Source organism: Cnephaeus nilssonii (genome assembly GCF_951640355.1).
Source record: "Cnephaeus nilssonii genome assembly, chromosome: 9".
Classification (NCBI taxonomy): Eukaryota; Metazoa; Chordata; class Mammalia; order Chiroptera; family Vespertilionidae; genus Cnephaeus; species Cnephaeus nilssonii.
Window position 1 is genome coordinate 24,196,862 of NC_137080.1, and position 26,539 is coordinate 24,223,400.

Below are 26,539 nucleotides of genomic sequence, written 5' to 3' on the forward strand. Positions count from 1 at the left end.
CAGTATTCCTCTGCTCTAACAATTTCAGAAGACAAAACTAACAGGAGAAATCAGGCAATATTAAAGATCTTAGGGACATAAAAATCGCATACTGAGGTTTGGTTCCCAACCCCCCTCTCAACCCACCCAATAGCTCTTAGTAAATTCAAATTGCCCTAGCTGCAATCAAGGTGCTAGAAGAATTGCAAATCATCAAATGAGAATGAAAGGGCTATATACTTAAGATCTTTTAAAAGATTACACTAGCAAAATAAGTATCATCTCCTTTTAATGCAAACATATACAACTAATTCAATTGCTGAATTAATGAAATTTGACTACTTTTATATATGCTCATAAAGCAGACATACTTAACATTGAAATTTACTATTTCGGATTTTCATTCCTTTAAGAGCAATCAGCATAAGCATAAAGGTAATTCACATTTTCAAGATTATCTACCTAAAAAATAGAACCCTAGGAAAGAAAAAGAAAAGGCCATTTTACAAACTGCAACTGAAAATAGGGGGGAAAAAAGTAAAAACAAGTTAGATCAATGCTGCAACAAACTTCCTGTCAAAACTTTTATTGTTGACATTTGAAAAACAAGTTACTGAAAATACAACTAATGAACAGTACGCTGTTTGCCAATTTTTTCTTATGGTTAGACTACAAGCTAATATTTCAACTGTCCAAAAGCTCAAATAAATATGTAAGATATCAAATCAGACACATCTTTATTTTGCAGGATAATCCTCTTCCATACCACCACATCACAATTACAGGTTTTGTTGTCTTAAAAATAAAATGTTTAGTAGGAATGGGGTTTTTCTTTGCTGTGTTTATTACAAAACAGTTTCCTCTCTCAAAGAATAGCTGCTATCTAAGACCATGACTCATACTTTCAAATAAAAATAGAATACTGAATTTTGAATCTAAATAGTAAACGGCTCCTAAGTGTGGTTTTTATAGGCCACTGCTTGCTCTCAGAAAAATAAACAAAACAAAAAAACCACCAATAAACTAATACTTTGTAATCTAACTTTTATGAGCTTGTATTTCTTAGTTCTTGGCAAAACTGTTTTTCTTCTTAAACATTTGCTGAAGTGTTAAACTAGCTTAAGTTTACCAAAGTAACAACTTTTTTCTGGGGTACACTTCAAAAATTAGTCACCCTACAATGTAGTGTGTTTGAATTAAGGAAAATGTTAAAACAGATGTATACAGTTAAAATAACTAGGTGAGGTCTCTATAAACAACTTCTGTTCAGAAATCTGTATGTAGAGCTAACGTTTACTTCAGCATAAACATTAACAAACAGGGAGGGAAGAGAATCAGATCTTTCACAGAGCTGTACTTGACCATATCTTATAGACAAAGCAGAATTACAATGCATGTAACAAAAACAGTAAAAGTATTATTTTTAAAAGTTGATAGTTACAAATAGGGTACATTAACAATTTTCTACTTTATTTCAGTACAATTTTCAACATACAGTCTACTATTTTTCAAGATATTTGAAGACTTAAAACAAAACTTCTATAGACTACTTGCAAACAGTAAAATTTAAGTAAAATGCTTACATTCTTATTTGAAAACAAAAATCATGTAAAAAAAAAATGGTGGGTGCAAGTTCTGCTCTCTGTTGCAATCTCACGTCAGGTTTATTATTCCTAAAAAGAGAGAGGAAAAAAAAGATTAGCAAAGATATAGAGTATGAAAATGATCTATAAAAGTCATTGTTCCTAAAAATTAACTGGCCCACCAAACCCAAGAATATCTGTTAGAGTCACTAACAACTTGAAATTTTCTACCTTTTCTTCTTTACGCCTGTCCTTCTTTTCTTCATTATTTTCCATGGTCTCTTCTTCATCTTCAACAATCCCGTCCCCTTGGTATTTGTCATGAGTCCATTTTGGACTGCTACCTGACTTTTTGAAGTTAAAGCGCCCTCTGCCACGTTGAAAAGTACCACGACCTCTTCCTCTTTTGGCCCAATAATCCACACCATCATCTCTGTCATCATGCTACAGAAAAGGTAAAAACGATCATCACTGAAATGTCTTTCTTATAAGGGAAATTATTATATCCCGAAATCATAAGTCACGGTATAAACTCCTGATTTGGTTTATGAGGTTGGTAATGTTTTAAAACACAATAAAAGAAAACCAATAAAACTCAACTTTTCAACAAAAATTTTGTCAAAGCAAATAATTACATTTTACTGCTTAGTTAACCCAAGCATTGAGAGCTGCCCAATTTTTTGAGAATCTCAACTGCTAAATTACTGCCAAATTTCAGATTTTTCTTTCCCATTATTTCAATCTAAGTGCACTTGTTACTATTTATATTGCATGTAAATGAGACCAATATTTTTCCAAAGACTTTACATTAGTCATAAAGATGTGAAAAAGTTATAAAAATATCAGTACAATAATATCAACATTAAACAGGTGGTATGAAATTATACCTTCCATATAGAAACAGATTTTAAATCTGAGATTTAAATCTAAATCTATGTATATTACACATCAATATTCAGGGCTAGGGTCATCTCAAATCATGATGAAATACCTCAACTTATTTCTTCTTCACCAACCTGAAGTACTTGAAGCTATTATATTCCAATCTTAATTTTTCATTAACTGCATCCAAATAGTTTCACAAATTAATAATTATTCCATTAATCAAAACAATCTGCAAAACTAAAAAGTACCTGACTTTGTGGATAAGTCGATGAGTATTAGATCCCAAAGTTTTCCTGTAATGTAATTTAATTAACTGCTACCCCCCTACACAAATGAGAAGGCAAAATGATGCCCCTGTAGGAGACAACAGGCATAAATGCAATGTTGCATAACCTATGGATTACTGATATTGATCAACTGCCCAAGTCACTAAAACTTTTCTTCAAATTATATGATATGAGCACGTTTTTCAAAACAGAATGTGCCTTTGTGCATATTAATAAATATGTGCATATTAATAAATACAGGTCACCCTTCTGCATGACTTAAAAAGCTCAATTACATATGCAATTAACAGACTATATAAAGGAACACGTACAATTCCTAATAATCTATCTTTACCAAACAAATGAAACATTACTAGCTAGAGGTGTGCAAGGCTCCATAAAAAACAAATTTAGCAACTATCAAAAGTATAAATTTCAATGCCATAGTTTAATTTGAAACTGGAAATAAACTATTTTAAAATAGTCTGCCATTCAAAATAATGCTCATGCAATTAGATAATTTCAGACTCCCTTTGGTATCAGCACACCCAACTCCAAAGTTGTTGTTGTTTATTGTTTGTGTATTTACACAGTATTCCATAAATTTGTGGGAAAGGCAAACAGGTTTTGCCACCAGAGGCATGAGTTTATATCTTAACAGAAACTGTGACTTTTATTTCATTTTAAAAGGGAGAACCTTGACACAGATGATCTGTAAAGTGTCCAGCCCAGTGTGTGACAAAAAAAAAAAGGACTCAATCTACTGTGCTAATGTTTTATAGTGTTTACTATGGGAAGTCACTGTTTCTGATCACTTTCTATGTATTTACTCATCTAATCCTCACAACCACCCCACCAAATACTGTTACTAATACCACTTCAGATATGAAAAAACTGAGGCATAGAGAAATTGAGTAACTTGTCCAAGGCCACAGCAGTAGCCCCTTGCACTACCCTTGTACCACAGCACCTACAGAATACATTTCCCAGTAATCTTGGTAACAGTGAATGATTACCACACAAGGCAGCTAAGAGTAGAAAACAGAAAAAGCAGCAGCAAAGCTAGACATGAGGTTAAACTAATCAGTGCTCTTAAATTTACAATCATTTAAAATTGGGTTAAAAAAACAAAACAAACAATGGCTAGAACATTACACTATATATTGTACTTCAGAAGTGACATTTTAATGCTAAGCATACTAATCCGCAAGTTCTAACACCCATACTAACTCTTAATCCTCAAGTTTAATCTTACTACAACTTTTAAAAATTATTTCACAAATGATAAAGGGCCAGAGAAGTCAGGTATGTGCAGTACGCAATTAAAAATGTTATGCATGGAGGCCATATTACAACCAAGATCTTCTGAATCCCATTATCTCTTCTCCATAGAGTGATTAAGTATCAAAGGGTGAAAAATTCATTAAAACTCCAATCTCGAACCCCCTTTCCCACCAAGGGTTTTCTCTTCCTCAGGATACAGCATCAACTCACCACCGAGAACTTGCCCACTGCAGCACTTTTCCACTTGCTCCAACTTCATATACTTGCCCTCCATAGAATTTCAGGTTCTAAGACTATTATATCTCCCGGAGTACTTATTATTGAAAATATCTCCATATCTGCATAAATCCAAGTTTTAAGATAGGAAATTTCAGAAAAGTATGCAACAAATGTTACTATTACTCAGTAATGGAAGGACAATTCCGTGCTTGCAGAACCCCGGCTTTGGAGCCAATGCATGGCAAATTCTGACCCCACTTCCACTAGCCATGTAATATCCACTTTGGTCAAGCTGCTCAATTTCTGTGCCTCAGTGTTTTTCATATGTAAAAGTAAAATGATGGCCCCACCTCAAAAGGATTTTATAAGCATGAAATAAACACAGAATTATGCCCAGAGTATCATTAATACTAAGTATTATGTTTCATTAATATAAACCTTCCATGCTGGTAAATTATTTTGAAAGGGGAATGTCTGTAGTTTTCAATCTCATTTCCTCAGAATTATATTTTTGTTTATACTCCTATTCTCAACACTAGCTGTCTGAAAAATCTAGTTATCTTTACAGAAAACCTTTTAAATTTAAATATCCATGTAAAAACCAGTTGTCATTTCAATGGCTCATTAAGAACCAAAGTAAGCCCTGGCAGGTGTGACTCAGTAGGCTGAGCATCTTTCCATGCACCAAAAGGTCACCAATGGATTTTTCTCTCACACATCCATGTCTCTCTCTCTGTCTCTCTCTCCCTCCCCCTCTCTCTAATATCAGTAAAATAACGTGTTTGTTTTTAAAAAGAACCAAAATAATTAACTTTGGGACTTGATTTATAAGAAAAAAATGTATTGTGTTCATTTTACTTCTAGTAAACATCATCAGTTTGTGCCAAATGCACATGTATGCTTAATACAGAAATGTGAATTTTTAAATATAACCCAGAACAGCAACATATAAAATGTATGTTACCACTACTTCTTAAAATAACACACCTATTAGTAAAACTGCTAATTACAGGCCATCCTAAAATGATTATGTCCCAATTTAAGGTAAAAATATGATATCAGGTTATGAAATAATGCCACACAAAAATGAAGGTTATGGCCTAAATTAAATATTTGTACAATAGTACAAGTATTTTTTTAAATATACTAATATTAACACTCTCATTTATCTCTTTTTGACCTTTCACATATGGTCTACTCTCTGGCATTTTTACCATCACCCAACTCCTTATCCCATCTTTCAAAGGTTGGCCTTTTAATCTCTCCTGAGAGATCTTATAATGGCTTTTGTTGTGACCTGTAAAATGATGGCTCCTAAATTTCTCTTTCTCTCTAGATATGCCTTAAGCAACTATCCATTGCACATCTCTACTTGATTTATCTTGGGCATTTCAAGAACAGAACTTAATCTCCTCAAATGGGTTTCTTTCCCTTGTATCCCCTATATCTCAAGAGAATTTCATCTCAGTACCAATACCCAACTAGTGGGTCTGAGTAAGTCCCCATAAATGTTACTTGCTTAACTTTTCTCAAATCTAGCCCTAGCTCACTCAAAATCACTCAGATGTATCTGTTCACAACCATGATTCTTCTAGAACTGTTTAAAATCCAAATTTACAAAAGTATTATGGCTTTCCACAACTTAGCTCCTGCTTTTGCTTTATTTTCCAGAACTTATACCAGTCATCTAGCCACCTAAGTCCTGGAATTCCCTGTATCAGGATATTTCAGTACTTCTGTTATCTACAGTACACCTGACCATTTTTTAAGCTCAAGATTCAAGCCAGGGTCCTTTACAAGTTTTTCTGAATCACTCTTTCCTTTGCAATAATCCACCATTTCCTCCTTTGGAGAAAATCCACAATACATACTTAGAATGCCTGCTTCTCCCTTACTAATTTCTAAGCCAAAAATGGAATTATGTCATATTTCTCTTCCCACCCTTCAGACCTAGCATAAATAACAATGTTATACATAAATTCTTAAATCAAAAAAGAGATGGATCTTTTGAACTGCTCTATACTGTAACAATAAAATGCCTTTCACACTTTCCAGATTGTCAATTCAAACAACTCAAGCATAAATTTCTCCTCATAGGAGTACATGCTTAACAAACATTATGCATAATGTACTCTGTAAAAATTTAGCACTTTTGGACTCTTGGTCATTCAAGTACCCCAAAAAAGAGGCAATTGGGAACTAATTTCTGAAACAATCATATTGTCCAGTCTCCAAACAAAATATCAACCTACTTCAGAATATAGCTCTATCCTTTAGCTTAGCTGATGTGTCACGGAAATTCATTCAGGTTTATTCAAATAATACATTCATAAAAGCCAAATGAAAGACACAATTCTGTAAATCCAGTACTACCTTCCTACTTGCTTCAACAAAATAACTAGGTCTGCATAACTAATCTCTAGAACATGACTTCCCTGGGAAGCTATGACAAAAATGAATGCTTCTGGGTAATAGTTTTGGTGTTTCCTTAAGTCTGTGTCTGTAATGCAGGACAGACCCTTCTCCTCCATGTCAAACTGCAGAAAATTTCCATCACTAACTAGGGAATCTTTCATGACCCACCTCCTCTAGTTTCATTCCTTAGAAAACTGCCTCAAGGAAGTAAAGCATCACAAGGAAGCATCAAATGAGTGGATCTAGCAACTTCCCGTAATGAGATTTTTCATCCTCCTTTTACTCCAGTTAATAGCCTCCCTGAAATCCTTAATTTCGTGTAGAATTCTTCTCCTTGTCTTTCATTGAAACAACTGGCTGTGATAGTAAACAGTAAATCTTAATGAGAAGTTTCTACAAGTTTCACTGTCTTATAGACAGATAAACCATATTCAAGTTCTCTGAATGTGGCTATCAAATCAGGTATAAATTTTAGATACCCTGATCAGCCCATAGGTGATGTCAATAAAGAACAGACAGGACTAAAGGAACCCACATTTTCAGTACTTCAAACCATCTGGGTAATGAATGAACTTTTATTTAAGAGTTCCCACATTATGGTGAAATCTTTTCATAGCAGTGAATATCTGTGTGCTTTGAAAATTAATGCAAACCAAATAAAGACATATCTAACACCCACCAAGAAGTACTTCTTGCTCTTTGGGGTATATTCTGGATCCCATTCCTCTTCCTTCGGTCTCTTTTGAAAAGTAGTATTTGAGTTGTTTGGACCAGTATTTGTCCCAGCAAAAACTCCTCTGGCTCTTCCTCTGCCTCTAATTCGAAACTGATTAACATTAACAAAGTTGTTTAGTAATGCAATTAAAGGTATTTAAGTTACATGCAAACTCTTAATTTTACTGCAGTAACAAAAAACGTATTTCCTAATTTCCTTCCTAAATCCCAACTCATAGCCACTGAGGATGGAAAGGATGGCCATTTTATATCATAGGCAAAACACATTGCCCTCTGAAAGTGAGGTTAAGAAGAAATGCACAAAAACTAAATGTTCGAATAGTACTCTCTCCATGGCCTGACCTAGTATTTTTAAATAAAAATAATCAAATTGGTTCTTTTCCCTTTGACTAGCCAAAAGAGTTGTCTAATTCCTTTGCTTTATCACAGGAGCCCCAAGTGTTCAACTATACCTATCACCAGTTAAGCAATGCTCTTCTTTTTCTCAATGATCTACTCAATGAACTCTAAAACAACCAACTGGAACTCGATCAAGATAGGGATCTGAATCTAAAAATTGAAGAGTCAAAAAGAAAATGCACTACTAAGAAGTTATTAAAATAATTAAAACATGAAGGTAATATGTATGCTATGTAGAATAAAAAGTTATGGTTCCTATGGTTGATACACATATAAACAAGAACTTGAAGAAAACAGGGAAAAATTAAAATGAGAAAACATGGATTTTTTAAAATGTTTTTAGGTATCTTTCCAAAACTAAGTGATTTTTTAAAATGGGTCTCAATCCATTAATCTCCTTGACTCTTGGACCTACAAGCACTATGTATAGTTATTAATTCCTAAGTTAAGAAATGTATCTAGTTTATATTGATGCTTCTAGATCTCAAAATGGCATTTCTTTTAATCAGGCAAAAACATTTATTACTCTGTGTACAAAGGAAGTATCATCCCACTCCGGACCCTCCTCCCTTCCCCTAAATGGCATTTCTTAAATGAAGAATACAATTTCATTTTTCAAGACTAATTCTAACTGTATGAGTAATGACTCACATAACAGACAATGTCCAAGTCATATAATTTAACTTTCCTTATGTATAGTATTCTAAGGTAAAGTCCTATCAAATGATCAAAGATAATTTTATCACTTACAAAGGTTCCTCGTGGTCGACTAACTCCTGCAAAGCCCGAGTATTCTTTCAGTTCATGGTGAGTTTTAAATTCTTCTTCTCTTTCCTTCTTACTCTCCTTTTCTTCTCTAGAACTGGGAGAAGAAGGTGATGCTGAAGAGGATGAAGATCGAGAATGATCTTGCTCTCTACTTTTATGTTTACTGAAAAATAAAGAAAACAAGAAAAATGTGCTATCTTTAAAAACGATGAAGAACCTGTTGAATCTTATAATAAGAGGGATATTTTTCAAGCCAAAAAACTATCCCCTATTACAATGATTACGTAACTAAAGTAATTGGGTGTTAAACTTTGACAGTCTGTTTCCATTCTCCTTCAATATTTGTTTTACATCACTACTGAAAATCATACTAGCAGTCTGGAAACTTCAAGTATGAGGTTCAGTTCTTCCATATTTTTAACTTTTTGTTTTTGTTGTTATTTTAAGGAAAGAAAAAGAAGAGTAGGAAAAGGCAAGTTTCAAAATGACTGCAGTTTGTATACCACGTGAGAATAGTTGGTATGGTTTGGGCCATTACTCCGTTATAGAAATAAAAAAACACATGACAATACAATAAAAAACACAAGTAAAATCCACCATTTACCTAATGAATACCAAAAATAAAAAATAAATAAAAACGATTATCTATGATACTTAGTATTCCTATTATTTATTTGACACTATGGTGATCAATATTACATGATTCTAATACAACACCCGAAAAGGTCATACCTGCAATAACTCTTACCACTGCTAACAGTATCCATGGAAACATTACTTTGAAAGACTAATACACATTGCTATTTCATAAAAACTAATCCTTCCTCCCCCCATCTCTCCCATGTTAAACCACTAGATATCAGTTTAAAATTCTTGTACTCTGGGTGTTATGAGTTGAAAAAGTGCGGAATCAAGCATAACGAACCAAAGTTCTTACACAAACTGTTTCTAGAAATGCACTGCATTGAAGTCCAACCTCCTGATGTAGCCTGGATAATAGGACACATTAATTTGTCATTTTTTTTTTCAGTGTTAGCTTGCTATTCCAAAGTTTTTGTCCTCATCCACCATAAGCCGAGTAAAAGACAAATACATTTTTGCTGTAAAACAAATAATTTTAATTGTTTAAATTTAAACATTCGATTACACAGTCAAAATTGAAAGCAATTAAGCTGACAATTATTAAAGGCTAATTAGAAGCTAAAACCTAATTCAGACAGTTTTAACAATTACCTGTCATCTTTGTAAGATTTGTATTCCTTGTAATCTTTTGGAGTCTTTTCCTGCTTTCTTGACCCACTGGATTCCCTGGAGCCCTTGGAATCCCCCCGTTCTTTGCTTCTTTCTTTTCTCCGACGATCAATGTCATGCCGAAGATCAGCAGAGTCACACCTTAATTTTTTATCTCCCTATAAAAGATAGATACAAAATAACTTTCAGGGGAGAGAAAGAAGAAAAAATATATTTATGTACATATATAGCCAAATTTTATGCCAGTTTCTAAAGTGACATTTTAGGATCAGAAAAAAAAAAAAAAAGGATCATAAACTACTTCCGTACTTAGTTTTTGTTAAAAAAATGTAGTTGGTTCTTTTTACTAAATCATTATGTACACAAGTGCAGTGAGACTGGAAACGTTATTAAAATCTAATTATCTTAAAAATATCCTAAATTTTTGTACAAAACAATCCATCAATTTTTGTGCAATAAAATAATTATTTTTCCACTCAGCAATCCTCATTATCCCTCATCTTTCCAAATGGCATTTTTTTAAGTACTTGAACATTGACAAAGGTTATAATCTAGTTGTGATGTAGCCATCTGCCTATAAAGTTAAGATACCCTAAAGTAATGGTTCTAATTACTTAAACCTCATTATCATCAAGCTCTTTCCACAGATGACCAACCCAATAAAAATCACTTAAAGAAAGGATTCTGTAATTTCCATAACATGCAACTAGAATATGATTAATGAAACCAATTCAAGTTAAACAAGGGTAGAAACAAAGCCAGAAAGACATTATTCCCAATCCTGTACTCAGTATCTTGGGCCATATACTGCCCTTTCTCAATTCAGGTATTGCAACGGACATTAGTTTAACTGGGTCACAATTCACCTCCTTCTTGTTCCATTGCTTTTTCAAATACTATATAATTTAGGAAGATGGAAAGAGGAATCTAGGAATGAAGAAAAATTACACATCAGTAAGATGCTAATAATGTGGACATCCTTGCTAGTATTCAACAATAAGTAGTACTGGGAAGTCTAGCTATAATATTCATAAGCATTCATAAACCTGAAAATATAAGTATATCTCCAAATAATATCAACTACTCACCTATTTGCTCCCAGGCTAACCAAGAAAAAAATCTAATCAAGAGCAAAAAGATCTAATCAAGAGCAATACCTATTCACCTAGGTATTACCAAGCCCACAAGTACCAACCTAAAGGAAAGTGGAAATTGTTTGTAAACTCTAATCTATATATATATATATATATTACACATTAACATATATATAATTCATTCAGACAGGAAGATGAAAGATAAAAGGCAATGTCATATCCACTTGTCCATCCATCAGTAATAACTATTTTTTCCCCTCCAGTTCAAAAACCGGTCGGAGTAACTAGAGAAGCAAAATACTCAGTGTCGGAGCACAAGGATAGACTAAATTGTTGGCAAAACAAAACCAACACTGAATCCAAGGTATTGAAAGTAAATGCCAAAATGGGTATTCACTTCTCAGAATTGGCTTTTCCAAGATCAATATACCCCATGCAAAGAAACCCTTTTCTTTCTAATCTCTACATTCCATATCTAGTAAGTCATATTTAAAAATTTGTACACAACTATTAAAAGCTTTCTAGTAATAAAAGTGCCAATGTTTCCATAATAGGCCCATTGTTCAACAACTTTCCAAAACAGATGTATTCTCATTTTTCTGAATGGAAAACCAATGTCCAAGAAGCTAAATGTTTTCCAAATATCAGACAGTATTTGGTGACAGCAAGAATTTCAACAAAGCAGTACTTCCAAGTCACCTAACCTTTTCATTACAATTGCTCCCTTTCTACTTTTCCCCAGAATAATCTGAGCACCCCCACCCCCACAAATGAATTTCATTCTCACAGAGCCCCACCAAGCCAGTTATTCAGAGTCCTCTCTCAAGTTTAAAAACATTCACCCCCTCAAAAAACCCACAAATATTCTAATAGTGACATCTAGTTTTTGTTCCAAACATTCATTTGTAAATCAGTTATTAGGATGATTATTTCTTAGTCCAGATCAAAAATGCTCAACAGCCATGGTATTACTTCTGTGAAGAACCTACAGGTATTAATTTAGGCACACATAAATCAAGGAATATTTATTCCAGCTCATCCATTTTACTACAAAACTTTATAGAAACCCTAATATAATTTGTATCATTGCTTTTAAAATGTCCCTTTGACTGCCCATTGATTCTTTACTCTTTTCTTGGAAGTAACTTCTTCCCTTCATTAGGATTTTTTAAAATTACTCTTGATTTAGGGAGCATTTGAGATCTTGCTCTCCGCATCTATCAACAGTTTGGCTCACATAAAATCTTATAAAAATTCGCCAAAATAATAAAAATCTACTCTTGGTTTCTTAGATAAATGGTATACTGTCAGCCTAATTTCTTCTAGGAAGGGAATATTGTGTGTGCGTGTGTGTGTAAACATTTTGCCTAGACAAACTATGCTTCATACAATATTAACAAAGCTAAACATTAAAACACTGTCCCTTCAAAACATACCTTTTGAATTTCTTCTTTGAAAACTCTCTCTTCCCCTGCTAAACGGGTATGCTTCCTCAGGGCACTTGGAGAGATGTCAATTCTCCTTAATATAAAATAAAGTCTATTTGTAGTCAAATTAACTTAATGGTACAAAAAAATCCTTAGAATTTTTCATTTTTGTGAAGAAAATACTGGAAAGGTATTTCTCTCCCAATCGACTAAATTTTTAGCATAGTAAAATTATTAATCTAATTACTGACAATTAAGAAATAAAACCATTTCCTTTAAATATGTATTAAAATGTTTTTTCAACCAGATTTTTATATGAATGAAGCCTAACCTTTATCAAACTTATTTTAATCAAAAAAGAAAAAAGTTTTAAGTATTATTATTTTAAGTGTCCATCATCATACAATTATAATACAAATACAATTAATATCCTCAATCAAAGCAGAAATAGGATCATTTACTAGTATTTCTAAGAGTCCCCAATATTTTTATTCAGTGGATCGCTAATTTTATTCTGCACCTTTCCTTGCCTTTTTAAGCTTATGTCTGTCAGGTGCAACTTCTCAGCACTTCCTCAGCAGTCACCAAAAACCACACTTAACTATGTAATAAGTACTAAGTTATATATTTTATAGCCAATAATAACTAATTGTCACCACCCTGCAAAATAGGCATTGTTATCCTTATTTCGTAGATGGAAAAAAACAAACTAATATTCAGAGATTAAATAACTTGTTCAACCCAATTCAGTGAAGTGTCAGAGTCAGGATTTGAACACTTAATTTACCTGACTTCAATGTTCATGCTCATTTCATGAAAAATAATTCTGCCTCTCCACCAAGCATTTTACAAACTTATTGGAATTAAATTAACCTTTTGCACTCGGATGTCAAGTGTGACTCGACACGGTTAGCATTAGAATAAAGCAATCGAGAAAAAAGCAAGCGAGTGCAAAGGGTTAAAGGGTTACTCTAGGCATCCAACCCCCTCCCCAAAAGCAAATGTTGTAACTATTTTAATTCCATACTGGGGAGTAATAAAAGAGTATTTTAAATCCTAACAACCAGCTTAAACCAAATAAACTGAAAATTAAGAATAAACGATAAATTACAAACTTTTCAAGACTGGAAATATATTCAAGGTAAAAATTAGGAATAAAACCAAAGTTCATCTCTATCATGATGATAACAGTTCCAATATAATCTTGTTTAAACAGTGTCTTCCTATCAAAATAGCATTTTTATATGCCTATTCAATAGTACACATACCTGTGTATCTCAGGGCTCTTTTGGCGGGTACTATGTTCTTCAGTGGCTTTCTGATAGGAAGTGAACCTCTCATTTAGGGTCATCGCAGGTGATTTGAAGTATTGCTCTGTTGATTTAGGAGAAATACTGCCCAATTAGTTATCTTTACTTTAAGAGGGATATTCATTTGTGACAGAAGGGCATGTAGCGAGTGATAAGAAAATAAAAATATTCAAGAAACCTAGCAGAAAGGAATCAAGTGTTACAAGAGTTCCTCCTACCCTGTCCCTTTTATAACTCTTGTACCTCAACAGGAAATTGATATAAAGTTCCTCACAGGTCCCTGTCAGTACTACATATAATCCAAAAACAATAAATAGATTAAATTGAGAGTCTCTAATTCCATTTCAATAATGCACTATTTCATCAAACAGAACAAAAACAAAATGTGAATATCCTTACACCCTGCCAATTATGAACAAATGGAAGTTACTTCAAGTAATCATTTGTAGAAAATAAAAATGACATAACTACATTGCTGGTTTTAGTAAACAAAATTATTTCATCGAAAACTATACTGACAAAAATTGGATTTAAGAAAAAACTTAATACTGCTATTTCAATTAGAAAATATTTTTCAATTAGCATTCATTAATTATTCCAAAAATCTGGCATCTTGGCAAACCTGACAGCACATTTGATATTAATGCCTTGTCTTTCTTTTAACAATTTTTAAATTAGTGATATCAATACTAATTTTTAAACTAGTTCATGGTATGTTGTAAATGTAAAATACGAAAGACGTGTAAGTCATGAAATGTTACATTACGAAGCAAGCTATCTGCTTAACAGGTCAACATACATCTGTGTCAACTTACCGCCCAGTATCCAGCACATGTCTCATAACCAATTAAAACTTGAAACGGCCACTACAAGGGTAGTGCCTCAATCTTAATTCCATGAAACCCAGGAATTTGAGCTAGCAACTCAGTTTTTATGCCATTTTTGCCAGGAAGACAGAAGATTCAACTTTGCCTGTATCTTTCAACAGCTATTTTACTTTGAAACATGGATTTTGCCATTTCAAAACATATTCCAGGACCTAGTTACAATGAAAAAGAAAACATCACTGGGCATTTTCAGCTCTAGATTAAGTAAGAGCTGTTTAGATCGGTTGCACAATACCAATAATAAAACATAACTACAGTTCTTTTAAAAAAAAGAAAATGAAAAAAGAAAAAATTTTATCAAAACCTGATCTCAAAATTCAGCAATAAATTGTAAAACGTAGAGACAGGTCAAAAAATGTGGAAAAAAAAAGTTAATGTTTCATATTTTATGTACCACAGTAATATGGTCATAAACTGTTTCACAAACCCAGTTATAGCCAAATAAAAGAATTTTGTTACCATGCTTAAGTAATTACAGTAAAAAAAGAAATTCATTAATTATTCAGTTTTGAAATATTAAGTGCATAAAGAATTGCTAGTGATAAGTTTCAGCTATCACAATGAGTTGTTCTCATGTCAAAAGACAAACTTTTTTTAAAAAATGGTTTTTAAGACCAACAGCCATGGTGATTCCTGAATAAGAACCTATTTCACAGCACGCTGCCTTTTTAAAGACAAAAACAAAACAAAACTTAGAACCTAACTGCCCAAAAACTCATACCCTAAACCTCTGAAAATAATTTTGAAACTAGAATTACATAGTGGTGAAAACAGCACATCAGAACTTTAGTTGAAATGATTACTCATCTTTAGTACCTAAAGAAATCTCACCATTATCCTAATTAGTTATTATTCATGTAATCATTTCTAATCTACTTTTAAATTTCTTGAACTTGTTTACCTTTTAAAAATCCTAATATGGCCCTAGCCAGGTGCTCAGTGGTTAGAGCATTTGGCCCTTGGACTGAAGGGCACAGGTTCTATTCTGGTCAAGAGCACGTACCTTGGTTGCAGGCTTGATCCCGGGGCCCAGTCGGAACATGTGCGGAAAGCAACCAATAGATATCTCTCTCTCACATCAATGTTTCTCTTTGTCTCTCCCTATCCCTTCCACTCGCTCTCAAAATCAAGGGGGGGAAAAAATAACTTCGGGTAAGGATTAAAAAATAAAGTAAAAAAACCCTAATATTAATATGCCCATGGCTCAGAAAAGAGATTCCCAGTGAGGGCACATGCCCAGGTTGTGGGCTTGATCCCCAGTAGGGAGGCATGTAGGAGGCAGCTGATCAATGTTTCTCATTGATGTTTCTTCCTATCCCCCTCCCTTCCTCTCTTTCTAAAATCAGTACAATATCTTTTTTAAAATCCTAATAATTTTTTCTGGTTTATTTATCATGTAGAAAAGTTAAGTATTATAACAAAGTAATACTAAGACAAGATAGAACAATCCTGTTTTCCCACAAGTTTCAGGTTTTAAAAGTTGAAAAAATTCTTAATATTCAGTAACAATGCTGTTTTTGTTACAAATCTATGCCGAATACATTATGTCATAAACATGCAGGTAAAGGAAGGTAATCAGTAAGGATTCTGCACTTCAAATACAGTATAATGTCACATTTCAAAAAAACTTTCAGCATTAACAAAATCTACATCATGTTTTACCATGATATAAATTTTTAGGGTATGTTTTAGCTCTTAACATTTCAATTGGTTTTTATTTAATATTTTCATGCTGGCAAGACTGAGCACTCTTCATGAAACACTCCTTTTTCCAAATTTTTAATGCTGTCTGTATTCTTGCTGCCCCTGGGCTACATTAATTATTAAGCATTGCTGTTCATTTTCTTCTATTTGCAGGAGAAATTCAATTCACAATACTAAGCATACTAAACATACCTTTAACATGATGAACCAAGGACACAATGTGCTGAATAAATGACTCTGAAGTGCTCTTGCTGGCCTGAGGCAACTTAATGTGGTCAAAGATGGATCGGAATTCTTGCTCCTTCTTGACAGAGTGGACAAGTGTACTAGCAAGTAGCCTGTCTTTAGTCAAGGAAGCAGGTCTGGAACATATTGGTACAAACACACACATATAAACAAAATATACCAATGGTTTGAATATGAAAATGGGAAACATTCAGAAAATAAAAAAAATAAATGGAATATTAACTAACCACCCACATTTTAAAAGCCATTTTATTTACTGGGCATTTAATGTGAAATTACCTGTTAGAATCATCAAGAGGAACAGGGGCCATTTTGAGTTTGACTTCAGGACGATGAGAATCGCTGGCTATCATTTTAATCCTAAGTGGGCTCTCCTCTCTGAAGGTAGACTTTTCTCGTGTATCCAGATTCTTGTGTAGAGGGGGACTGTAATCAAAGAGGTCTTTGAGCTTTTCAGACTTTACCTGCTCAGGTGACTGAGTTTCTTTCTTTACTGTTATTCTCTCAGAATTTTTGTCGTCTTCCTTGTGCTTATCTTTTGTAGTGCTAGGCCTTTCCACTACATATCCAGTCTCTTTAAGTTTATAATTTTTTTCTTCTCTAAATCCATCACTTTCTCTATTGCCTTTCAGTGAAACTTTGGACTTGTACTTGTTTCCTTCCTCCTCAGTATTCCGGTGAGATGTAGTAGCAAAATTTTTACCCTGATCTGCAAGGACTGACTTCCTGAACTGTCTATAATCTTCCGTCTCCTCTGTGTCATCCCCTTCTGAATCATTAAACTTTTGTTTTCCAGACTCTTTATCACTGAAGTAATCTAGGGCTTCCTGATCTTCCCATTCTCCCTCTGCCCTCCCTTTCTCTGATCCTTTCTCCTTTGGAGCCTCTTTATCCCTGGTATTACCCCTATCAAGCAGGAATACTCTAGACTCTTCATCTGTGAACCTGTGAATAAGCAAAGAAGAGGATGGTAACTCTGGATTGCATTCACTGTGGATAACTTGCATACTTAAATGCGCTGCCCAATACCACAGGACCAGTAATAAGGGAAAAACCCTACTGAAAGTGTTTTCAGATTCCACTTCTAAAACAGTAAAGGCATCCATATAGCACTTAGGTACTGAGTTTTTAAATCAATTTATGTAGACTTCCTGAATTTTAAAAAGCAGAAGCCATTCTCAAAAACCTGTTCTTATTCAGTCACAACCCACAAATCTGCACTAAAATCCAAATTTCCAGATATCCTATAACATACTAGTACATCACAGCTTAAGTTTAACTTCTGAGGCTAAGAATCAGTAGTAAACTATTTATTTACTTAATAGTATTCCACGTATGATTATACACAAAATTTCAGATTATTTCATTTAGCAACACTTGAAATTAGAATTCTAACCAAGTATCTGTTTCAAATATCACTAGTCAATACCATCATCTTTTCTATGGTCAGGCAGATTTATTAAAAATTGGCAGCTGGACTATTTATAATACCACATAAGTTAAGAACATGAAATAGAATTGCATTATTTATATAGGTCACATTATAATGCTGAAGAGAACAAAATAAGCTTTCAACGCTCTAACATGACAAATTAATCTCTAAAAATTTTGTTTTTACATGTTAGTTATCAGTTATGCTTTACACTACTCATTTTTCATTTACATTCTTAATTCTGAACTTACTGAAAATGGATAAAAAAGGAAGAATATAGTTTTTATTAAAACACACTTAACTTCCAAAGTTAGAGAGATGTAAGTAAAAACAACCTGGAATTAACTTATAAAGGAATTCATGAGTAAAAATAGCTAAATACACATAGCAATGCAATTTTAATTCTCTTAAATCCAAAGAGAATTCAAAAACTATTATTTTCATCTAAATTCTCTTTTAGTTCTTACCTTTTTAAGAATTTTCCTGTCTTTGCAGTTTCCTGATCTCCACCATCAGGATAAAATGAAGAACGTCCCCTAGCCTCATCTCTTGGAGCATTCTGTGGTGTGATTGTCTTTGCAGGGCTTCTTCGCGAAGGGATGTGATGAATTGGACTATTCTGAGAAGGACTATATCGACTAGATCCATTTCCAACAGAACCAGACCCAGATCTTTCAGGACTATGCTGAATGGAATGTGAATGCTGAGAGGGGGTGTTTTTTGCAGAGTGGACTGTACTGAGCATGGGCGCATCAGAGCAAGATGAACTCTGACTAGGTGGCGTAGCAATTGGTGAAGGACTATGAGGTGACCTAGGACTATTATCATAAGCTGAAAGGCCAGGCCAAATATCACCAGATGTGGCTGATGATTTATTAAACTCATCAATAGATTCAGATGGGTCATGTTCAAATGTATCTTTCGGTTCCTCCTGTGATTTATTTTTCAAAGGGCTCTCTTCTTGGGGCTCCCCTTCAGATTTTTTGGTTTGTTTTTCCTGAGACCCTCGTCTTTTAGAGACAGGAGATTTGCTATATGGGGATGAAGAACGAGAAGAGGATGATCGTGGAGACCTAGAGGATCTATATGACCGGCGAGATCTGCTTCGGGATCTTTGAGAAGAAACGGATCTTCTTTTTGGACTTCTGGAACGTGAACGACCTCGTCTAGGACTCCTAGAGTGTCTTCTGTTCCAGACAGGTCTATAGCCACCTCGATGATATCTACCTCCTCCACCTTGATAATACCCTCTACCCCTTCCTCTGTACCCATAAGGTCGTCTCATTCCTCTATTATTTCTGTAATCTCGCCGATAATCTCTAGAATAAATACGATCTCTACTACGAGATCTTGAATACGTCCTGGAACGAGACCTAGAACTAAAAATGAAATAAATATCAATGCAATGAAAATAAACTATTCCATCCTACCCTTCTAAATAGTCCAGGTTGAATATAACATGCAAATCAATTGTCAAAGCTAAAAATGTACATTAAAAAACAACGCAAGTACACAAAAGTAAAAGTTTACTGTTTTTAATGAAAAAGTATCATTTCTAAGGTAAATATTGAGAGACTAAATTAAAGACCTTAGAAATGAAGGCACAGAAAATGGGGGTAAAAAGACATATTCAACAGAATATACTAACAAATTATAGTACATTTATTCAAGCACTTAAAGAAATAGTGTAAAAGAATTTTTAACGGCACAGAAAAATATTTATCAATGAAATACCATTGGCCAAATGCATACATAATATAAAGTTAGGCTTAGAAAAATAATACAAAAAAATCATAAACTAGTATTAATTCTTAATGAGATTATGGTCATTTATTTTCAACCTATGGTTTCCATTTTCTATGCTAACTATGTATTACTATTTAAAGACAGACAACTGAAGTTAATCATGTTTATCAGAAGAATAAACTTATGGATACCTTGAGTCAGAAATAGTAAGCAACTATGAAATTGTATATAGATTTACTGCCAAATAATTGTTTGTTACTTTATCTAATTCATCTCAACACATTTACTTTATCTAATTCATCTCAACACATAGATAAAAACAATAAGTCACCATAGAGTGCACACAGCACAGTAAGAATCTGAGATATAGTGTCAGACTATCTGGATTCTAATCTAACCTCTGCCATTTATTAGCTTACAACTTGGACAATTTTCAATTTCTCTAAGTATAAAGTGAGGGTAACAACAGATCAATTTGACAAGATTCTTTGAGAATATATTAATAAATTTAGCACTATTTTATATAGGCACTCCATAAATATTAGATGGTATCACTATCATTACTGAAAGACTTAAAAAGGACAGTAATTCACCTGTATCTCTTCTTTCTAGAGTGTGACCTTGATCTTGATCGAGAACTAGACTGTGATCTAGACTTTGATCTTGAAGAATGTGATCTAGAATTGGAGCGACCCATTTCTTTACTCCTAGTAAAATGAGAGACCAAAATAGGTTAAAAATCACAATAGAAGTTTTACATTATTTAAGTTATTTTCACAAATTGAATTTTACAAGGAGAAACTTATATTCATCATTTTCAAATGAGTACAAAGCCAGTCAATTATTCCTAACTAAAAACTGTATTTTCACTTGCATGAAAGGTATCCTATAATAAAATCCTAATATGCAAATCAACCAAACGGGAGAATTGACCAGCGGAATGACTGGTTGTTACGATGTGCACTAAGCACCAGGGGACAGATGCTCAACGCAGGAGGCGACCTGCAGCGGTGATGGGGGGGGGGGGGGGGGGGGGGTAGCGGATGGCACCAGGCCGCCCGCCCCACAAGTCAGCCCTGATGACCGGCCAGGCCTAGGGACCCTACCCTATATATTGGGAATAGTCTCTTAGAGTTAAAAATTAAAACCTGGCAAGGCTACTCTAACACTGAAAAAATAGGATGCAGCAGCATTGACACGCATGGACTCTGGCTTGCACATTTTGTGGTCAGCCCTGATTCTGACACATAACTGTGTGACAAAGCCAATTACTTAACTTCTCTCTGCTTCAGTTTTTCCACCCATAAGATGGGGAAAATGGTACTACTGCCTCAGAAGGATCATGTTATGTACTACTTTTTATAATCAGGGCAAAAAAATGTAGCTGCCCATACAACAGCAAGATGCCTTTCACCTGTATGAAAAGTATGGTCACTGGTGCATGCAGCATCCCGCATTGTGAGAGAGATGTCCAACTGCTGATTTAGGCCCGATCCCCACAGTCAGACATCCCCCAAGGGCACAGGCTAAGGGACCCCACCCCTCCCCCGTGCACAAATTTTGTGCACCAGGCCTCTAGTTGTATATATTGAAGACACAACAGAAAATTTCTATGGACTTCCCCACCTATGTGCCTCAATCCAAAAAGGTAGAAGTCAGAAAGAGCAGTAAAATACCAGACTGCAGCAGTATGTTAGATATTAATCCATGTCCAATACAAATGACTACCTCCCCCATAAAAAAAGATATCAGAGTATTACAGATAAGAAACCTGAGACAAAGAAAATACAAGTAGCATAATACTGAAGAAAAATAAACCTACCAGACTGTCATCACAATGCTTTATGGCCTTGAAATGGGACTAAACTGACCACTTCATGTACACAATACTGACTGGAATGGTGGATAGTTTCCTAGTAGAAAAAAATCTCTGGAGTCATGACTCTACTCTCAATATTCCTAACTGCAGAAAATGGACTTATAGGACAATGCCTAGTCTACACTGTAGCTTTCTGGTAAGAAGATGAAAAAGAATAAAAGATAAAGAAACTGGAGAGAGTGCTGCAAGAAAGAGATTGGAGCTACAAGAAAGAGAGAAATGGATACCAGTATTCTAACTTTTCCAAACACTATTTAGTATCTAATGTAATTAGTATCTAATTAGACCTCAGACATCAGTAACACTACTAATTGATGTATAAGATCTACTCTTCACAAAATTTTATTTATGTCTATATCTCCCAAGTTTACTTATGCTATAATTTCTAAATTTCCACTAAATTACTCAAAATTCATAATTCCTATGTGACTCACTAAACTTCTAATAACCTGTAATTGCCATATATTTAAACCATTTCTCCTACCACCAAATGTTTTTGAAGGCATTTATTTTACCTACCTTGACTTTGCTCAATATTACGAAATAGTATTTAAAAGTTGAATTATGTCTGCATACTTCATGAGAAAACATAAATATTTATTTCAAAATAAAACATAACTATCCTTATATAGACAAATATCAGCTTTGTCTTCTCACTCTTTATTCTAAGTAAGTAAGAAATACATAAAGACAGCATGCTCTTCAGAAATGTAGTGAGGACATGTAACAAACTTAAAAGATTATGCATGCCCTAGCTGGTTTGACTCAGTGGATAGAGCATCAATCTGCAGAGCATCAATCTGCGGAATGGAGGGTCCCAGGTTCAATTCTGGTTCAAGGGCACATTGTCTGGTTGCGGGCTCGATCCCCAGTAGGGGGTGTGCTGGAGGCAGCCGATCATGATTTTTTCTCATCATGGATGTTTCTCTCTCTCTCTCTCTCTCTCTCCTCCTTCCTCTCTCTGAAATCAATAAAAATATATTTAAAAAAAAAGATTAGGCACACAGTCATCAACTTTCATTACATTAGCACCAATGTAAAAGGGAAAAAACTAACTTATGGAACTCTCTTGTATACGTAAGAGAAGAGTAATTAGGCAAGATTTATTTTGTCTTGCTTTACTTTTAAATAGCTTTGTGTGTTCTGAGTCTTTAAATAGATGTGTTTATAGAAATAGAAGCAGACACACAACTTAGAAGCAGGAGAGATAAAAAGAATCTTTTTCCTAAAACTAACTTTTAAATTTGGCTTACTCCATACAAGCCACCAAAACAAAAACAGAAAGAGCTTCAGACCACATCACTTTTAATCATTCAGTCTGAATCATGAGTGTAGCAGTCACGTTTTCTCAAGCTAAACTGAAAACTAGAAAAACGAATGTTATATACCTTGGGTTTTATGCAGGATAGAGCAATCAAGTGAAGTCTTTGAGATACTGTAAAATTCTTCCTGGAGAAAATGTTCTCAGATAGTAAACTCTAAATTCAAATTCCTGGCAAAAAATAAAAAATATGAGTTTGATTTATGGTAAATTCAATATACACAATTTATAATGCATCATACTCAGCACTATAATACTCTTAATAAAGGCACTAATGATTTCAGGGAAGGGGAAACAGACTTAGAAAATAAAAGTTTTAACCATAAAACCTTAAAGAACTTTTTTGTTTTAATCGGAATGCAACAGTATATCATGAAACTGAGAGCACCTTTACCTTTTAATTTAAATACTTGAATTCTAATTTCAGCAATATGGCTTTTACAAAACATAAGCTATGCTGTCATCCTACCAGAAAATTCCAAAGAAGCTAACATAATGCCATCTTGAAATATATATGTAGTTAGTATTCTTAATGCTATAGTTTATAAACTTATCTAAAATGAGTTTATTTTAATGATCTGCTAACTTATTCTCCCTTGGCCAATTCTTTTTATAGTTTAGTTTCACCTGAAACTGATTCTTTACAATTTATATGACAACCATCACAGTTAACTCTAAAACATGTGCCTAAAAGCATTTTGATAAAAATATATAGCAAACATTCCAATAAAGAAACAGTCAGTAAATTAAACAAGTATCTTCCTAATTTACTAATATTCAAATAAATTTAAATTTTACACAAAATATTTAGCAGTTATCAATATTCTTCCTAAATTAATTTACTACTAATATTCAAATAAACTTAAAATTTGCACAAAATATTTAGCAGTTATCAATACTGAAAAGGTTTGCCTTGTAATATTCAGGGATTGTCAATTATGTGCAAAGGATAGTAAAAAAACACTACGGGAGCAAAAGACAAACTAAGGAATACAGGATTTCAAAAGTGCATGCATACTTAATAGTTTTAAAAATATTAACTCCCTCAAGTGGGCAGAGAAAAACTAATCTAAATTCGTGTGTTAAGAAACTTTATTCTGACCTATAAGTCCAATACTACTGAGATTTACTGCTGGAAGTGACACAAGGTGCGTTTTACTTAACAAATCTAAAAGGCTAATTTTAATTTCTATATATCCAGACAAGAACCAACAGCCAAATCTCTGTCATGATTTTTGAAGTTCTAAGAAAATGTGTATTAGAAATAGCAACATGAAGGGGAGAGAGGCTGTAGGCTGTTAAGACTAGTGTGTGTGTGTGTGTGTGTGTGTGTGTGTGTGTACATATATATATTATTGTGCACAATCTATAAATATATTCAACTACCCATACGAAGAATTCAGTGATCATATTTAAAACATGGCATACAATGTTTAATCTTTAGTATAAAATATAAGTATTTAACATTTTACATTAATCATATCTAACAAAGTCAGAACAAAGACTATAATCAACTCAGCTATTTTTTTAAATGCAAATCTATATACAAAGCACTGTGCTAAGTATTATGGATATGTGGCTATGTAAGAGATCCCTGCCCTCCAAAAACCAACTAGCGAGGAAAAGAAATAAATCATTGCAAACTAAGTATCTAAAAACCAACCATGTGCCAAGAACTGTGCTTACTTTTAAATCACCTCATTTAATCTTCATAATCTCATAAGCTACATATAACTCATCTTTCAAATGGAAAGAACTCCAAGCTTTCATAATTTCTGAATTTATAAGGTGCCTATGCCATGCACTATTCTAGAGTTAGAAATAGAACACGTTAAGTGAGACATGTTGGACCTTTTGATTCCCTATCCACTTCTTTGTTAATCACTGTAAACTACACAGAATTCACTAGTGTTAAACTAATAATTTTGAATGATGTTTCTGTAAACTCCCAATCCAAAGCTCTATGTAGAACTGAAAAGCTTTCTCTATTTATTTCTACAAGTCTTCTCCTCAGACATCTAGTACAACTAGCTATCCACATGTCAGTCAATAAACTAGAATTGAGCCTATCAATTGATAAGTTTTTACAATTCTGTCTCCCAAGTCCTAAAATACTATTCTTCTACATGAAGAATCAGCTCTAGTTAAATCTCCTTTGCCACCATTTTAATTATCTTAAGGGGAATTCCAGTGTTTACCATATGTAACACGGAACACATGTTATCCTTAAAACAAGATGAAGCCATCAGTAAACACTTTAAATTGATTCACTAGGAGTTATTTTACACACACAATCCTTCCCATCAAATTATTTATCCTCAATTGGCTAGGATTACATAAAAACGCAAATAAATTTGTAGCTGTTTTCCCTATGGAAAGGTTCATATCTAAACAGCAGCGCAACCATTCCAAGTAGACTCCAATTGGAAAGAGAATTCACATGAGGAATAATTCCCCACAAAATTGAAAAGGCGCTGCTGCAAGATGTCTGAGATTTGCCAGTACTGCTGCTTGGTTCTGACGAGAAAAACCTTAAAAGTAAATAAAGCCAACTTATGGGCTTTAATTTAAACGAGGGCAAAGTCACGAGCCTCCACTCACCACTCCCACCCCTTCACCCCACCAACTACCAATCGTGGCTGCAACATTTCTGACACAATATAATGGGCTGAATCATTTGCTGAAAGGACATGGCTTCGCTTGTACTGCTGGACAACTAGCTGCCCTTTCGGCCCGGAAGTCGTATGACCACACTGAGACGGATCGACGGAGGCCCGCTCCCCATGCTAGGAGTCCGTAACTAGGCACCAACTCCTACAGTCAACAGTGCACGGTTCCTCCAAAACAGAGTGGGTTGCCAAGGGGATCCGAGAAGATTAACCACGGAGGAACTTTTCCCGAAACACCAAGGGCCCGAGGTGGAAGCGGGATTCATTTACGAGAAACAGAACAGCATTCTTCTACACATAGCAAGATAACAAAAATGAGGCGTAAACCGACGGGTAGCGTGAAGCCGAGGGACAGGAGTTTAAAGACGATGCGGGGTGTCTAACGCCCAGTGCACTTTGCTGCAGATCATAATTACTTTACCAAAATCCTAAAGGCCCAGAAGAAAGGTGGCGATCCCAGCCAATGAGGAGAACCCAAGTTGCACCACTCGCGGCCTCGGGAGCCAGAAGGCGGGGAACCGAGCAAGGTAGCGCGCATGCGCGGGCCCAGCGTTCAGCCGGGCGCGCGCCGGGGTCCAGGCCGAGGAAATGGGGGAAGGGTTGAAGAGGATGATGTGCGCACGCGCACGGGAAGGCCGCGCGCGGTCTCGGGGTCTCGACCAGGTTTTTAGTCAGGCGCGCGCGCACTGTTCTCGTTGCTAATTCCCCCCCCCCCGCCCCTACTTTTGGCTCGTAGTTCCTCGAAAACCTGAGGGAATCTGGCGGAGAAACACATAAATAACGGCACAACGTCTCCTGGGTTTTTCTGTCGCCGCCAACCCGCCACCACCCACAAAAGACTCGGTACTCACTACCCTTGAATGAATTCGCTACCCTGAATGGAGTATGAGGCCTACCTGACACGCCGAAGCAAGGTTCCCGGGACTTATCTTCGTTGTAACTACACAGCGGCCATTTCCCGACTGAAGAACGGGAGGAAAACCATAGAGCTACCTTCGACGCGCTAGCTCGCCTCCGTCACTTCCGATTTGGGGCGTGGC

General features: G+C 34.8%; 1 protein-coding gene across 5 annotated transcripts; it reads right to left on the bottom strand.

The window, feature by feature from the left end:
- Positions 1 to 699: 699 nt before the first annotated feature.
- BCLAF1 (BCL2 associated transcription factor 1) lies at positions 700 to 26,539 on the bottom strand. Of its 5 annotated transcripts, none has more exons than XM_079780340.1 (13): positions 26,396 to 26,539; positions 22,898 to 23,001; positions 20,224 to 20,337; positions 18,352 to 19,257; positions 16,732 to 17,397; positions 16,399 to 16,568; positions 13,574 to 13,679; positions 12,315 to 12,399; positions 9,767 to 9,942; positions 8,516 to 8,696; positions 7,311 to 7,457; positions 1,794 to 2,006; positions 700 to 1,652 (listed from the first exon to the last, which is right to left on the bottom strand). In XM_079780340.1, exons 3-13 carry the CDS (start codon positions 20,325 to 20,327, stop codon positions 1,647 to 1,649), a joined length of 2,760 nt encoding a protein of 919 aa, XP_079636466.1. In that variant the 5' UTR covers positions 20,328 to 20,337; positions 22,898 to 23,001; positions 26,396 to 26,539; the 3' UTR covers positions 700 to 1,646. The 5 variants fall into 5 exon arrangements, 4 of the variants coding, with proteins under 4 accessions (XP_079636466.1, XP_079636465.1, XP_079636468.1 ...); XM_079780339.1 differs by having other exon boundaries at positions 18,352 to 19,263; XM_079780342.1 differs by lacking the exon at positions 7,311 to 7,457.